General features: G+C 29.1%; 2 protein-coding genes across 2 annotated transcripts; one reads left to right on the top strand and one right to left on the bottom strand.

Annotated features, from left to right (window-relative positions):
• The first annotated feature begins 666 nt into the window (after positions 1–666).
• Positions 667–5132, top strand: LOC130818646 (protein ASYMMETRIC LEAVES 2-like). The gene is made up of 4 exons (XM_057684807.1): positions 667–747; positions 1560–2275; positions 4508–4580; positions 5087–5132. Exons 2-4 carry the CDS (start codon positions 1591–1593, stop codon positions 5130–5132), a joined length of 804 nt encoding a protein of 267 aa, XP_057540790.1. The 5' UTR covers positions 667–747; positions 1560–1590.
• Positions 5133–10363: 5231 nt separating this feature from the next.
• Positions 10364–15081, bottom strand: LOC130817408 (transcription factor bHLH122-like). The gene is made up of 6 exons (XM_057683098.1): positions 14311–15081; positions 13406–13659; positions 13028–13198; positions 12767–12832; positions 11990–12058; positions 10364–10743 (listed from the first exon to the last, which is right to left on the bottom strand). The coding sequence occupies exons 1-6, from the start codon at positions 14852–14854 to the stop codon at positions 10693–10695; spliced, it is 1155 nt and encodes a 384-aa protein (XP_057539081.1). The 5' UTR covers positions 14855–15081; the 3' UTR covers positions 10364–10692.
• Positions 15082–16743: the final 1662 nt, after the last annotated feature.

A 16743-nucleotide genomic window follows, 5' to 3' on the forward strand; every position in this document is an offset into this window, starting at 1 on the left:
ACTTAATTAAGTATTAAATATCTAATCAATAAAGTGCATTGACTTTTTTGTAAGTTCGTTAAAAATACTACTCTATACTCTCCTATATAATACAAAAGTTACCATATATAAACTAGTCATTTTAATTGAAAGACAATCTCTAACAAAAGTAGCACTATGGAATATCAAACTTATTGTTCGAGAGAAAAGGAAAACTAGACAATGGTTAGATTAAAGATTTCACTAATTCTTAAATAAGACGTTTTCACGGTGAGACCATCTTTGTTTTAAAATGATTACTTATAACATTAAAGTGATCACTTATAATTTTAATATATTTACTTTTTACAGTCTTAAAATGATTGCCTATAACCTTAAAACGATTACTTATGATCATAAAATAATAAATTAAAGAAATAAGCTAATATATGGATCTGTGTCACTATGAGATGGTCTCATACAAGACGAGCTATAAAGATTTTTTTAGAAAGTAAGTAATTGTTGTTCAAGTAACACAAAACCCGAATCTAAAATAAGCCAAAATTGCATAGCCAATAAATTATTACCCAAAACAAACGTAAAAGAATCGGCTTTATTAGTCCATGCCCAAAAATCTTTCACCTTCCAAATATAGACCTTATATTTTGCTTTATTAATGTTAGGTTGTCCGAAAATCCTTAATGAATTTGAAGAATCGCCATCATGATGAAGATTTGATGAAATGATCAAGCCTTTTCTTGTATTTGTGCTTCATATAATCACATTTTGGTATGTGCTATTTTCCTTGTAATTTTATTGTTTTGAATAATAGATTTGTGATTTTTCCAATTAAATTTTGATAGAAGACCTCATATGGAATTTAGAATTGCATGATGTGAATTTTTTTTTTTTAATTTGTTAGTATATTTGGTGGCTGTAAACTTTTGAGATTTAGAATTTAATTTAACATCGTTGTTGTCGTATTAAATACATTTCCATCACAATATTTGGAATAATATTTCTAGATGTCACATTATTCCATTGAAATTGAAATTTATCTATTGGATGATTGAGGTTTAATCATATTTTTGTTTTTCCATGGATTTTTGTTGGATGGGTTGATTTTGTTTTTTTGGACTCTTTGATAAGGATAAAATTGATCATACTTATATTAACAAATACAATCAATAATATGTCATTATTAAGATGTGATAATGGCATTATTTAATTTGATGTAATAATTTAATAATTTTTTAAATTGGGTAAGTCTAAAGAAATTCTCCACGCAAGGAGAAAAGGAAATTCATCCGTTATGTAAGTGGAGAAAATCAAACCATCTTAAGTAATGGCGGATCAAAAAAATGATTTTAGTGATTTAAAATAAAAAATTACAATCACTATTGAATTTTTTAGGGCAATACACGCTTCATATGTTTTGAACTTTCTAAACAATACACTAACAAACTCATTCATGGTATATTTACATGTACTACTTGATTGACCTTAATAACTACATACTTGATTCACCCATGATATCAGGTATACACGAAAAGAAATGTGCTTAACAATCAGGCTAACTCATAATTCTCGATTTGATGCAGAATTATTTAAAATAATCGAAATAAAAGCGAAATGTCATCATCATTAAACTCACCATGTGCGGCATGCAAACTTCAAAGGAGGAAATGCACGCAAGAATGCATATTTGCACCATATTTTCCTCCCGATGAGCCCCAAAAATTTGCGACTGTGCACAAGGTATATGGAGCCAGCAACATTGCGAAGCTTTTGAGCGAGCTGAACGTAGGGGTTAGGGAGGATGCCGTGATTTCGTTAGCGTATGAGGCGGAGGCGAGGCTGCAAGATCCGGTGTATGGTTGTGTGGGTCACATTCAGCTTCTACAGCAACGGCTTAAGCAAATTCAAACTCATGTTATAGCTGCTAAGAAAGAATTGGCTACTTATGTTGGGCCGTGTATGATGATGCATCACCAGTATAATATGGGCCCAGTTATGGGTATACCTACTGGGATTGTTACAGGCCCATGCCCATCTCAAGGGGGTGCTGTTGGGCCAGAATTGTTTGAGGCCCAACTTCAATTCAGTGAGGAAAGTCTTGGTGACGGGGGCGGGGGTGGGGGTGGGGGCTGTGGTGGAGGAGATGGAAGAGAAAGAGAAGGTGAGGGGGGAGATGGAGGAGGAGTATTTAATCAAGTGGGGTCCACTTCACCATTGACTCTTGGGTTTAATCAGATTCAAGCAGATCAACAACCACTACATGAATCATTAGGACAACTTAATTTGGTTTTAGAGCAAGGTGCTAATCAAACAAAATAGAATGGCATACTACTTGCATGATATTATAATCAATTTGTTTATCTGGTTAATGATAGATAGTTGCATTTTTATTCATAGATTAAGACTATCATTTTGGGCTTTTAATATAACAATAATCTTTCAATTTTCAACATTATATTAAGTTCTTATTCTCCAATTATATTTGACTTCAATTCAATTCATCAATTCAGCATGTTACTTTAGGTTTTATCTATTACTCGTTTTTTTTTATATCAGGGTAAGGAGAGTGAAGAACTTATGGCTTGTTTGATGAGTGGTATCAAATGGTGGAAATAGAAATGAAAACTAGTGTAATTTTGGTTGACAAATCTCTTAGCTACCTTGATGGCTATACTTATCCAACTTCAATCATCTGATTTTCTTTATAAAATTCATTCCAATGCATTATCATCGGGAAAGGTGATATTATGTGGTAACGGAAAATTGTAAACAAAAAAGCATTTTTTTGTGATCAAAGTTTCATCACCATGAAAATGATATGAAACATTTGATGAAATTTTACACTATAAATCATTCCTATTAAAATATACATTTTATAACTCCAGCCATTTTATTATTAAACTATCTTAATCCAACTCAAATTTCAAAAAAAAAAAAAATCGTAATCCAACTCATGTCTGATTCTCATTTCTCATGAAGTATAATATATCATGATCATTACTGAACTAGTTAGTAGTTATTTTCAAACACAAGTAGATACTTCTATCGAAAAATTGTTTCAGAAATTCTTGTATGAGACAGTCTCACCGTGAAACGTATTCCACACTTGAATTAAATAGCCCAATAAAAGTTGTTTCAAAAATTCTTGTTTGAGGTGATATCACCCTGAGACGGTCTTATACAAGACGGACTGACATTGTTTGTACTTCTATATTGGAAACTAATTGGCCCAATCAACAAACACCTTGTCCTTTTTCCTTCTATGGATCTGCCCAACCACATGGGCCTACTCACCAAGCCCACGTTAACCATCAACGATCAAATGCAAATTTCACTTGTCAACTTTTGAAATAAAAAAGTTTTTTTAATAAAAAAATTAAGTTTTTTTATTAAAATAATTTTCGAAATAAGCGAATATGTATTCAAACCTAAGATCAAGACCTATTCAGTGACTAGAAACGAACAACAAAATAATATGTTAAAAGTAAAAAAAATAAATGTTCGCTAATATTATTAGCAATAGCAAACAAAAAGAAAAGAGTCTAAAAACAATATTAAAAATCCTTGGGTAAACGTATTAAGGATTCCAATTGGACATATATGAATATTTTCGATATTTTGGAAATATTGAATTATGATATCAAGTGGCGTATTAAATATAGAGAGTCTAATACAAGTAGTTCGGCCTTGAGCTTAGCCTGCTTATATCACCGTCGGTAAGCATTGGTGATGTATGCAAGTATTCAAATCATACATCATACATTATATTTCAATGAAAAAGCTTTGATAATTTTAAGTATCGCAACTAAAAAGGATTTGTTAATTGGAATTTATTTATTGGCTAAATAAAAATGATTTGATATTTGATCTTGACTAATATCTTTACTGCTTCTATTAAAGTATTTTTGACTATTATTTATGTATAGTTAAATTAAGTAAATTAGAATAAGTACTGCCTAATACTTTTATATAGTTGAATTTCCAAAATTATAGAGTTAATTTATATATATAACTATCAATAATAAATGTTTCTAGTGTATAAAATCTATTGCTTTATTTTTTTAATATCATATATTTTTACACAAATTCTTGTGGAGACAGTCTCTTTGAAAGACCATCTCTAATTGGGCCGACCCATTATATATTTTTTGAAAATATTGTAAGTAGGCATTAAAAATAATGTAAATTGACATTTAAAATATTATAAGTAGGCATTAAGGATAATGTAAGTAGGCATTAAGAATACGGTAAGTAGACATTAATCTTTATTAACTTGGGCTTGAGATAAATCTCTCAAAAAGACGGTCTTTCAAGAGACTAGCTAATATTTATATATATATATCGATACTAAAAAGAACCATAAATTACACCATTTCTATACTAGTTAGATATAATATGTTTGTTTAGTCATTTAAAGTGAATGCTATTCACATAATAAATATCTTACAGAATTGTGGCATTGACAACACGTATATTCATTGTTGTTGGTATAAAATTGTGATTTTTTTTGGTTGTATGGCTGTTAATGCAGGTTATAGGATATGCTATTTGGACACTAAATGCCGTATGCCTCTTCTTCTTCTGTTGTCGATTAGTAGATTCAGGTATTTATAATCTTTGGTCCCTACACAACACAGCTTTAAATATTTTTACCTGTATTTATGAGTCTCTGTAGCCTACAACTGCTGATATCTCATTGGTAGTTTAATATGTGCCTCAAAAACTTACTCTCCGGTCTTTTTGAAATATTATCATTTCATTCAAAAACTCTTATATACTTAAATCAAATGGTTATGATATTATTTCAGATGGACAAAGGAAATATTGCTCAAAGATAACTATCGATATGTTGTATTCTATTTCTATTCATTTCTAGACTCTGAATCGTGTTGTAAATCATTGATAGTTATCGTGTTGTAAATCATTGATAGTTATCTTCCATAATTATTGTTTGTGCCTTTATAACTGTACGCTATTTATATTTTTCTAGTTTTAGATTCCTAGGTGAGAGTTGAGAGGGTCACCATACGGTACAAGACTATAAGCACACTCTGGGCGTTGATTGGCTAATAATGTCGCTTGATCGACGTGTTACGTACCATGTGGTCAGGGTCGACCCTAGGCAAGGGCAGGAAGGGCTTGTGCCTGAAGGCTAGGAAAAATAGACAAAATTTGTCTTCATATGCATCGCACTTGAAACTTTATGTAATTAAATTGAACACTTAACCACCAAATCAAAGTTCTATTAATAATAACTGTTACTTTGTTTACTAATTATTGAATTATAAATGTGTAGCTATCAAACAAAAAGCGGATAATATAGAGCTCAATTATTGAACTTAATTAGTAATTAATACTTCTTATTTTTTGTTGCTTTTTTTCCGTGACTAATCCTATAATTTTATTTTATTTTATTTTATTTTTGTAATGCATTTAATTTGTTTTTATTTGAGCAATTTCATGTGTGTTGGATTTGAGCAAGTACTAAATTTGTGAATGTTGAATTTTTTTTTATTTATTTTATATGATAAATAGAGCTCTTTATGGATTTTTATGTAGCCTTTTAAGAGTTGTAATACCTCAATAAGAAAAATTAGATTGATAGTGAGTTTTATAATACATGAATTAAAATGCTCAAAAATTTTAAAATGTTCAATTATTTTTAAAGTCTTATTAATTTTACAATTTATGAATTTTGGGGCAAAAAATTAAGAAATTAGACTTCATTTTATTTTATTCCATTACCATAATGCAATTAGCTAGCACCCATCTAGGCCCAACGTCAATAGATTACACGGGCGGGATTAGTACTAAATTAACTCTTTACAAATTTTTTGTGAGACACCAACTCTAATTGTCGGCCCATCAAGAAAGATATAGAGTAAGTTTGGTGGGTAATAAGGATATTGTGAGTAGGTATAAGATATTGTAAGTACTGCACGCTTAATCGGTAGGCATTTAAGATATTGTAAGGTAGGCATTTAAGATATTGTAAATAGGCTTTATAATTACAGTAAGTAGGCATTTAAGAATCATGTAAATAGGCATTAAAGATACTGTATAGGCATTTAAAGATAATATGAGTAGGCATTCAGGATATTGTAAGTAGGCATTAAGAATACGGTAAGTAGACATTAACGATGATGTAAGTAGGCATTAAGAATAATGTAAGCAGGCATTAAAAATACAGTAAATAGACATTAAGCTTTAATGGGCTGGGGCCTGAGACATGTCTTTCAAAGAGACAATCTCTCAAGAGATCGGCTGTTAATTGTTTTATAACTAAGATGTCACAAGCTCACTACAACATAATATACTTTTAGTGAAATATATTTAGTGACATTAAATTTAAATGTCACTTTTTAATTTCTAATGGTGCAAATAGTGACTTAAGTGACATTTGTTGAACCCCTTAGCAATATAATAAAAAAATCATACTAAAACTTTTCGTCACAATGGATCGAGTGGCATTTCTCATAAATGTCATTATAGGCTATATTGACAATTAAATATGTCTCTAAAGGCAAAATAAAATTTTACTAAATCACTTTACAATAGAACTTTAAATAAAAACTACTCAATGTGTTCCTTAATGGAGTTTACACCAGGAATATTCACGGGAAATAAAAAAAATAGAAACTTTAGAATAGTGGATATAATATTTTATTGAATAATAAATTAGATGGAGGAAAAGTGGGGATCAAAAACGTTAAAAAAAATTAAAAGAAAATTAATGGAAAAAATATGGAGAACACAACTAGTATTAAAAGTTAGTGAGGACCTTTAGGAATATAAAAAAGTTAATGGAAAATATATGAGGACCTTTAAGAATATAAAAATTTCAAAATGAAGTTAGTTGAAAATATTTGGGGACATAAACATTATTAAAATATTAAAATGAATATGAACAAGATTATTTTTGTCCAAAATTTGTGATACAAATAGAAAGATGATACATGAGATAAACAAATGAAACATTTCAAAATGCAAATAAGAACTTTTTAACAATTATATGACACTCAAAATATAAACATTATTAAAATATTAAAAGTTAATTTTGTTGTAATAGTTGAAACTAGTATCCCTCATTTTTCTACCCAGTATTAAAGTTCAAAATCTAAAACTTTATGAGCTAGTCATTTGCGTAGAGAATTTCGGGGTATATTTATGTGGAAGGAATAGTAAAATTATAATGTGGACAATAAAATTTAGAGTGGTATTGAACAACTAATGCTTTTAAGTAATAATAATAACACTAGATACATATATAAGATTACAATATATATACTACTACTATATTGTAGTAGCTCACTCTTATTCTTACAATAACTCACTCTAAAATATTACTCTCACTTTTGCTTTACCATTCAAGAATGTTGTGGTGGGATGAGAAAAATGCAAGTGGTAAGCACCCTATTTATATTACTAGAAATGCTCCAATATTCAACAAAGATTGGCAAGTAATTAAAGCTTTTACACTTAACTTAATAGGGAGGATATGATAATTTTACCATCCTTGGGCCTTGCCTGGATTGGGTGGACTATAGGGTAAAAAGTAGCCCAATAAAAAGTAAGCCCTCTCATAATACTGTGGAATAGAAAATTTGAATAGAATAAGATTATTTAACTTAATTTCAAAAATAAACTTCGTAAAAATTTAATATCCAAAATAAGCATTCGTACATCCAAACTTAGTGTTGGAGTAAATCGCTGTTACTAACAGCAAAAGACAAAAAAAATAAATAAATAAAAGCCATAAGTCGCTGTTACTAACAGCGACTTAGGGAGTTGACCAGTCAACTCCTCGCTGTTAGTAACAGCGACTTTAAGGTTAACTGATCAACTCTTTAATCTCGTAGGTTGGAATGAGGAAATAACTGAGAACTGAAAACTTAAAACGCATTAAGTCTCTGTTACTAACAGCGACTTAAAAAAATAAATAAATAATTTTTTAAAGTCGCTGTTAGTAACAGCGACTTACTCCAAAACTAGATTTGAATGTACGGACGCTTATTTTAAAAATTAAGTTTTTACAAAGCTTATTTTTGAAATTAAATTGTTAAAACATCTTATTTTATTCAAATTTTCGTACGGAATATAGGAAATAATTGGGCCCATAAAATTTCCCCCCAATAATGGAGTAATAGAATTCTCCAATATTCCATTTCTGTACGGTGGATCTCAAACAAAAAAATAAATTGCCAAAAAATTCTATTAAAAAACTCACTCAAACCCCAAAATAGGAATTTAAAGTTAGAGTAGGAAATCAAATCTTTTTTTCCTCCATGCAAAAACTTTAAGGCTGAAATTGTAGGTCAAAATTCCATCAAGACAATTTGAGAAAGAGACAGGAATCTCCATGGACAATTTTGCAAATCATTGATGAAGTGTTCGAAATCGTTTGATTTTGATTGATTTTAATGATTTTGAACTGTGATCTTCAAGCAATTTAAGGAAATTTAGAACAGTTTAACATTCTTCTTTTGCAATGGTGGTCGTCTTTTGGTGATAGGCTAGTGGAGGCGACAATTTCTGGTAGAGTATGGGGTGGACTCAGTTAGTTTCTTTCTCTCTTGCTCTAAGATTTGGAAAAATCTAACATTTTCCTTGTAAGAATGCCAAACCATATCAGTTTTTATCCACCAATTGTTTCCTCCATTAAAATGTTCTCCTTAACTTTTTCACCCATTAAAATTTACCCCAAATTCATTCCTTGAATTCCATGCGAGGCCTTGGTTGTGAAATTTTTGACTAATTTTTACGTTGATAAAAGAGATAGTGGTTGATCTGTTGACCCAAGATTGCCATCACTTTATCCTTGTTAGTTTTAATGATTATTCCATTTAATTATTACATGTTTGTTAATGTACATATTCGAAAGCAAACATTTTAAATTGTCTTTAATTAAAAATTATAAAATGTTTAGTCAAAATGAATCAAATAAGAATTTACTTGCCTATGCTTTAACATATATATTAAAAATAAAATACAAATTAAAAGTAATTATTAATAATATCAATAAATCAAATGGGACAATATTAGTTAATAGGAGGGAGTATAATTTGTACAATATACTCCTTTAAAAGTGGTAATAGCAATTTTTTTATCCCTTTAAAACTAAATAATGCTCCCCTATTTAGCTTATGTGTCTCAATTTCTTTTATGGTCAAGTCACCTTAATTGTTCAATTTCTATTTTTGGTATGAATTTTTGACTTTTATGCCCTTAGTAGCTTTATCATATTTTCAATTATATCTTCCATTACCCATATTAATTTTCCTCCCTTACATTAAAAACTCATAATACCACTCTCTTTTCTACCTTTAGGGTCCCATTTTAGAGTCTCCTTAAAATCCGTGAAAAGTTAAATGGGACTCCTAAGGTGAATAGGAGGGAGTATCATTTTACTAAATTTGAAGAAATATTTGGATGAAATGATGCTAATTCAAAGAGAAAAAGCGAAAAAAATAACTAATTATTCTCTCAATTCTTTAAAGTTCTCAATTGTCATTCTGAGGTGTTTCATTGTTGCTATAAAGAATCTTTTAATTTTTATGACAAATTTTAGACAAAAATAATATTGTTGATCCTCATTTTAATATTTTAATAGTGCAACCTCTTCATATATTCCACTAATTTCATTTTAACATTTTCACATTCCTTATATATATATATATATATATATATATATATATATATATATATATATATATATATATATATATATATATATATATATATATATATATATATATAGTTTTCACGTATTTCTCACTAACTTTATAAAAAAAAAAATAGTTGAGGACTCTATATCCTTACTGAAACTTCATTAAAGAACGGAGGCAATAATTAATATTCTCTTCATCTCAGAAAAAATAGCCTAAATAAAATACAATTGAAGTGAAATTTAAAAAATTGACTAAAAATGATTAAAAAAATTTAAAAAAAAAAAAAAAATACATATGTTATATGGAAGACTCAGAGAATTCATGGATAAATAGAAAATGTGTTTATAAGAATTAAAAACTGTAAATCTTAATTAATACGCCCTCTTATTCAATCTATTAGTCTCATTTATTTTTTTCATATTTTCCAATACAATAATTTTACCTTTAATATCTCTAATTATCTTAATTAAAAATTATATGAAATTTGAAATTAATAATTCTTGAATATAGACGAATCAAACAAGATTATCCACTTGACTATGTGTTAACTTATAAATTAAGAATAAAATATATATTAGGAGTGATAAGTAAATAGTAACCCAAAAGCGAATGGAACTAATAGGAAGAATAAAAGGGAATAATAAAACAGGTAAATAAAATAAAACAAAGTAAATAGAAAAATAGGCCTAGAGCCGTAAAATGCTGTTAATCTGAACAAATACACATGATAAAGCTTAAAAAGCTTGAATATATATGAATATTTGCACATAATAATGATCAACATACATACACGTGGATTCTCGTTTATACAAAGCCGTTTATGAATGTAGATATTACCGTGTATTATGGATATGATAAGTGCAACTTTTTTTACTTTCTTCCATGTCTGATCATGTGGTGAAGATTATTTGTAGTGTTCAACTTTTGCTCTTTTACCATTCTTTTCACCACTATTATTATTATTATTATTATTATTATTATTATTATTATTGTTGGATTGTATATTTGGCAAGAAAGCTCGTGTACATCTATCCACCTTCTGGATTAACTAAGTTTTTTCCTTTTGACATACACACTTGGCTCGATCATTGATCATGGTCTGCATCAATCATCATAAACATCACTAAATAAATAGCTCCAAAAAATACTACATTTTACTTTTGTATTATAATTAAGAAATGAAAATCTTTCTAGATATAATAATTAATGAGGTATAAATAAATTTAACTTTTATGTAATTAGTTTTTAAACAAAAATAATAATAGAGCAAACAATTTAAAACTGATAAAAAAAAGAAAAAATAACAAGTATAATTAAATTAGTGTTTTTTTACTTTACTTTTAAGACAAAAAATAGCACATGATATTCTTGTAAAATTAGTATATTCCATTTGATTATAAAATAACGCATAAAATAGCTCATATTATTGTATAAGAATATATAGCAACTTAAAATTTAATAGAGCATAAATTTATGTAATAGAAAATTAGTTGTACATATTTCCTTTCAAGTTGTCCTAATTATTCATTTTGCGATTGCCTTAAACTAGTTGTTATTAGAGTATATAATATATTTTGAGGCCTCAACCATCAACTTAAGCTTTTGATTGAGTTGGTTCCTCGACAATATAACAATTGTTATATTTTTCTTATTAGGAAAATTTTATGCTATCCAAACTTATATTAATGTAAATCTAAATGGTAAAAGTAAATTGTTGTAGAATTTTATGCTATTTAACGTTATTATATATGTAATAAAAGAAAATTAAATTAATTGTTTGTTATACAAATTTGTCAAACTAATATCCAAACCCAATTTTTTTCATGTGAATAAACCTAACTCTAACCAAGAAAAAAAAATGTGCGGTAATTTAGCCAACGCTACATAAGTATACACGTAGCATACAAGGTTTATCCTTTTCTTAATGGGGTTGTTTTGCCCTTTTTTTATTAGTACAAATGTACAATGGAACTTTTGAGGGGCATTTAAAGCTTTCTTTTTACAACAAAGGTGGATCTAGTGATATTATTTGTGTGGGATGATGACAATGTGGATAGAAAAGGTCACATATAGAGAGGGGACCATTATATGCAGGTACAGATCTGTAAGAGAGATTCGACAATTTGATATTTACTCAATTTGTATATGAACTTGACTATGACATTACTGTATAATGAATTTAAAATTACATATAAATTATATGGTTATAAAATTCGATTATAAACCAAACGAAAAATCTAAAACGAATCAAGTTTGCCTTTTCAAACCTTAATTTTTTAGCTAAATAAAGCAACTCTACAACAGTTTTTATACATTTCAATCACACGCCTGAAATTAAATGTTACCTCAACTTGCTTCTGAAGATCTTTGATATACTCTACAGCCAAATCTAGCATGTCTGCTGTGTTTGTTTGCTGTACCAAAACAAGGAAAAGGATGTTATGAATTTGTTTGAACAAATTATCAATTCTAGGAGTACATGTCTCAACGAGTATTAGTTGCACATATTGAACCCAACTGACTGAAATCGAGTATAACTCGACTCAATATGATTCAAAATAATCCGCATATAAATATTTAATCATATTTTATAGATATTTATATATACTCAAAAATTAAATTTAACTGAACTAACTATAATACCCGAAATCCACCTAAACTGATTATTATATGGACTACACAAAACTTTATACCTATTTGCTTTAAGATTATAATGAAATACATTGACATTAACATAAGTGATTGATTCATGTGCATTTTCCTTTTAGGATGTTTGCTTTTTAGTCAATCGGAAAAAAATCCTTTATTTCAATGACAAATGAAGTAAGTGACGATAAAGATGTATACCCATCTAATCAGTTTAAACCCGTCTAGATGAAAATTTAGTTTAGATTTACTATTCCGAGATGGGGTTTAAAATGTTGTTGCTAATCAGGGGCGGAGCAAATTTGAAGGCTCTGTGCAATTTAAAAAATTATGATATTTTTTTAACAATTTTGTATTTTTAAACACTTAACATATACTATGTATTTCAATATTAAGGCCACAATATTTCAAGACCCTGTGCGGTCGAACGTGTTGAATATGTTTAGAACCTTCTCTATTGCTAATTCAGGACTAACCTTGTCCATGTTTGGAACTAAATCTTGAAGCTTCCTCATCCTTTCACTAATTCTAGTTCTTCTTACCTGTAATTAGTAGTGACAAAAATCATAACATCATATATATTGTGGAACAATCTCTATAATGTTTGGGATAAAAAAAACATACTTTTTCGTTCTGTTGTACTTACGGTTATTATCAGTTGGCAAATTTTTCAGAACGGAGATAATATTAATTTGTAAATTGATGATGAATTAATTGAAATTAAAAGCAAGTATTACCCTCTCAGCAATACTTCTTGGGTGAGTAGCACATCCTCTCTTAGCCCTTATTCTGCAAGTTACTATGTCTTGATTCTGTAAGAAGTTCTCTATATTTGATAAATCTGGTAATGTCTTCGGTAGACTGAGATGATGAGTCAAAACCGGAGGGCAGTTTTTTGCTTCTCCACTCTGAAATTAACCATAATCATAATCAAACACCAATACTCAAATACTCGAATATGATCGAGAACTATGGGTTGGGCTAGCGGGAAAGGTTTCCTCTTTCAGCCTTGTCGATTCTCATCTGTAAGAACGATTACATACCTCTCCTCTTCGTCTTACCCTCGAATAAAAAAAATAAGTTTAGATGTCAAAAATAGGATAAGAATTTATAACCTGATTTTCTGATGAATTTAGCTCAGAAAATAATGGCTTGTTGTCTTCAAAATTCTCTGATACAGTTGTATCATCCCATGAGTTCATAGGGAACGGATAGTTTCTATCATTGTTGCTAGAATTGCTGAATATTCTTTCTGATCCAACATCTGGGTTTTGATTCAATAGCTCTGAAGTAGAAGAAGGAAGCCCAGATGAGAAATTCATTTGAGTACTTCCTCCATAGTTTCCCGTCCCTCCCATTACTCCAAAACCTGCCATATGCTACACATCCTTAAAACTTCAAATGCCTTAACAACAAAACAACAACAATACCAGTACCAAAATCGTAGAGCTCACACGATTGGTCTCTATTACATGGACCAATATGAAAGCAAAAGTTTAAAAATATCAAGGAATCAACTCAATCAAAAGCTTAAGCCCATGGTTGAAGCCCCGTCCTTTCACACTCCATATTCTAACACGCTCCTCATACAGAAGCCTTTTGCGCGGAAAGTGTTAACGCGGCATAGACCCTCCTTATATGTAGCTCTGATACATATTAAAGAAACAATTGAATTAAAATCTTAAACTGATAGTCAAGGCCATAGATATATTATATATTCTAAAACAACATAAAAACAAAAAATCCTAAATTATAGAGTATATATCATAATAATATTACGAGACTACTATTATTAGCTTAAGCTTTCAAGCGAGTTAACTTATAATATGATATCAATAGCCAAAGAGCTTTTGTGTGAGTCATTAAGGTATATAACATGTCTTTGCGGCCACAACCACCAACATAACTTTTTTGTTGAGTCGGTCTATAATCCGAAGAATTTCCTCAGATCTGAATGAAAAGATGTCAACTTTTGCAATTCTGTGACTATAACACATGATTAGAGAGAACAATAAAGTACCTTCAATATTCAAGTTAGAGAAAAACCCAGCAGGGGAGCTATTAAAACGAGCAAGACTTGGACTATTATTAGTATTAACCCCACCACCAAAACCAGTTTTCATCTGGGGAATAGACTGTATCCCCATCGAACTTTTCACACCAGAATTACGTTGATTCGCCAACGGTGGCTTCGATTGACTATGATACATCATGGGTTGTTGTGTAATATCACTTTCTTGCTTTATTTTCACGGTAAAATCCGTTTGCACTGCAGAATTTTCCGGTATATTACATAGTTTTTGCGACGAATTGGTATTTTCTGCACCAATACTAGACATGAACCGAGCAAAAATGGTCTCTGTTTCAGGACTTAACGGTGTAGCATTCGAAAAATCTCGTCTTTGATCAGTAGAAGTGATTGAATCAGAAGAACCATCAAGAAAAGATGAGAAATATGAGCTTGGTGCTGATCGGAATCGAGTTAGACCAGTTGATTGTTGTTTCTGATGAGGGAAATCTTGAAAATGGTGTTGGTATTGGTGTTGCTGAAAATCTGAATCCATTTTTTTGAGATATTTTGATGAAAATCTGTTTTTGCAGTATTTAGTGGTGTTTTGTGTGTTTTTGAGATGTGCTGATGATTATTGACTGTGTTGAAGAGGCAAGGGGTAAGGGTTTAGAGTTTAGATAGTGGTAGTTGATCTAGAGAGAGATTATGGTTGCGACAGAAACCATTTTTTGTTTCCTTTTTTAACTTCTTTGTGTCTCCTCCTGTGCTCTCTATGTGATGTTCTCGTAATGAAATTTAGGAGAATTATTACAAAAATTGTCTTAAATATTGTCACATATTTTCTATTTTCTGTAAATAATTTTAACTTTTGATTATTTTTAAAATAAGAAAAAATTATCACAATTATTACAATTTTTTTTTTGCTTATTTTCATACTTTAATACTAAGTTTAATTAACCACAAATAATAAGTACTAAGTACCACTTTAAGAGGATGTTTCTTTAGAAAAACGCTAACATATTAACAATCAAGTTAAAGGAGATTATATGACAAAAAAATGTTGAATTAGTTAATAAAGTAAAGTTGTTATTGAAGAAAAAACCTCTCGTGTTATTCATGGTTAATTAAAAGTTGGTATTATTGTAGAGAAACTAAGAACGACTGTTTTATTCATGGTAATTTTTCTTTTAAATATCCAACATTTGTATATTTTTTGCTGACAGAACTTTTTGCCACATTTAACCGGTTGGATGAGTTGGGTTAGAGCAACTAAGAAGCACAAAGAGGAAGAAATTAGTGTAACAGATGGTAGGTACTTACAGTAACAAGTTAAAATATGATAAAGGGTGTTGTCAGCAAAATATGTAATTATTTAGAAATAATCAATAGTTGGAATTTTTCACAGCAAATGAATAATAAGTGGAATTATTCAAGACAATTTTTCCTTAAAAAGTTGAATATCTTTAATGGTAAATATATTACTCCTACTTTAATGAATTGTGATGTTAATAGAAAAAGGTGCATATCATTAACATTAAAAAAATATAAAATTATGTTATTGGAAAAATATTAAAATAAAGTTGGTAAGAAAATACTAAAATTAAGTTAGTGAAAAATATTAGAAACTATAAACATTAAAAATATTAAAATTTAGGTAACTAAAGTTAACAATATCCAAACAAATATAGTACATAAAAAGGTTTTTTTAGTGAAACAACAAATAAAACTGCTAAAAATAAAAAATAAAGACATTAAATAAGGTGTATAAATTAGTATGTTCTATTGTGTACTACGGGTTGTCGTTTCATATGTAAGTGTTTGTCGTTTATTATGGTTTCAAATCTATATAAGAATGAGCGTTAAGTTGATTACAACCAAATCAGTAAAAATTTAAACTTTTTATTTTTTCCACAAAACATATATTAAACTCACTAAAAAAACATAATCCCACTTATAATACTCGTTTAAAATACTCACTTTCTTACTTACTTTTTATTTTTGTATCTTCCTTAAGATTCTATAGTGGAGTATATATTAATTTATTAGTTTAGCCAATGAGAAGATATATAATATAGATGTTCTAGTAGATTTCCAATCTAGTTAACTCGAAATACCCTCGGTGTGCTCTTGTAAATTACAGAGGGCCTTGTTGAAGTGTATGATGTGATGAGTTTTTTTTTGTCCCATTGAAAAACCCTCATTTGCATTTTGAGGCAAATTTAGTGGTTTTTTGGAAAGTGCAATAAGTAGAAGATTATGTCAAAACAAAGTGAAGCAAAGTTATTCAAATAGCTAAAAGATGAAAAATATGGTAAAATAAGAGACATGGAGTAATTTGAGATTATTATTTTGAGTTAATATTTTCTCAGTTTTGAAATACTTGCTTGAATCATCTAATTATATACTTATTTGTTATAGATTTGCCTATTAATTTGATACAAA

This window comes from Amaranthus tricolor, chromosome 7, assembly GCF_026212465.1.
Source record: "Amaranthus tricolor cultivar Red isolate AtriRed21 chromosome 7, ASM2621246v1, whole genome shotgun sequence".
NCBI lineage: Eukaryota > Viridiplantae > Streptophyta > Magnoliopsida > Caryophyllales > Amaranthaceae > Amaranthus > Amaranthus tricolor.

Coding starts and splice junctions, on each gene's coding strand:
- LOC130817408 (XM_057683098.1), bottom strand. CDS start 14,854: ATGGATTCAGATTTTCAGCAACACCAATACCAACACCATTTTCAAGAT. Junction 12,833..13,027: donor CAAGAAGTATTGCTGAGAGG/GTAATACTTGCT, acceptor TACTAATTACAG/GTAAGAAGAACTAGAATTAG. Junction 10,744..11,989: donor ATCTTCAGAAGCAAGTTGAG/GTAACATTTAAT, acceptor TGATTGATGCAG/ACCATGATCAATGATCGAGC.
- LOC130818646 (XM_057684807.1), top strand. CDS start 1,591: ATGTCATCATCATTAAACTCACCATGTGCGGCATGCAAACTTCAAAGG. Junction 2,276..4,507: donor TAATTTGGTTTTAGAGCAAG/GTGCTAATCAAA, acceptor CTGTTAATGCAG/GTTATAGGATATGCTATTTG. Junction 4,581..5,086: donor TTGTCGATTAGTAGATTCAG/GTATTTATAATC, acceptor CCATGTGGTCAG/GGTCGACCCTAGGCAAGGGC.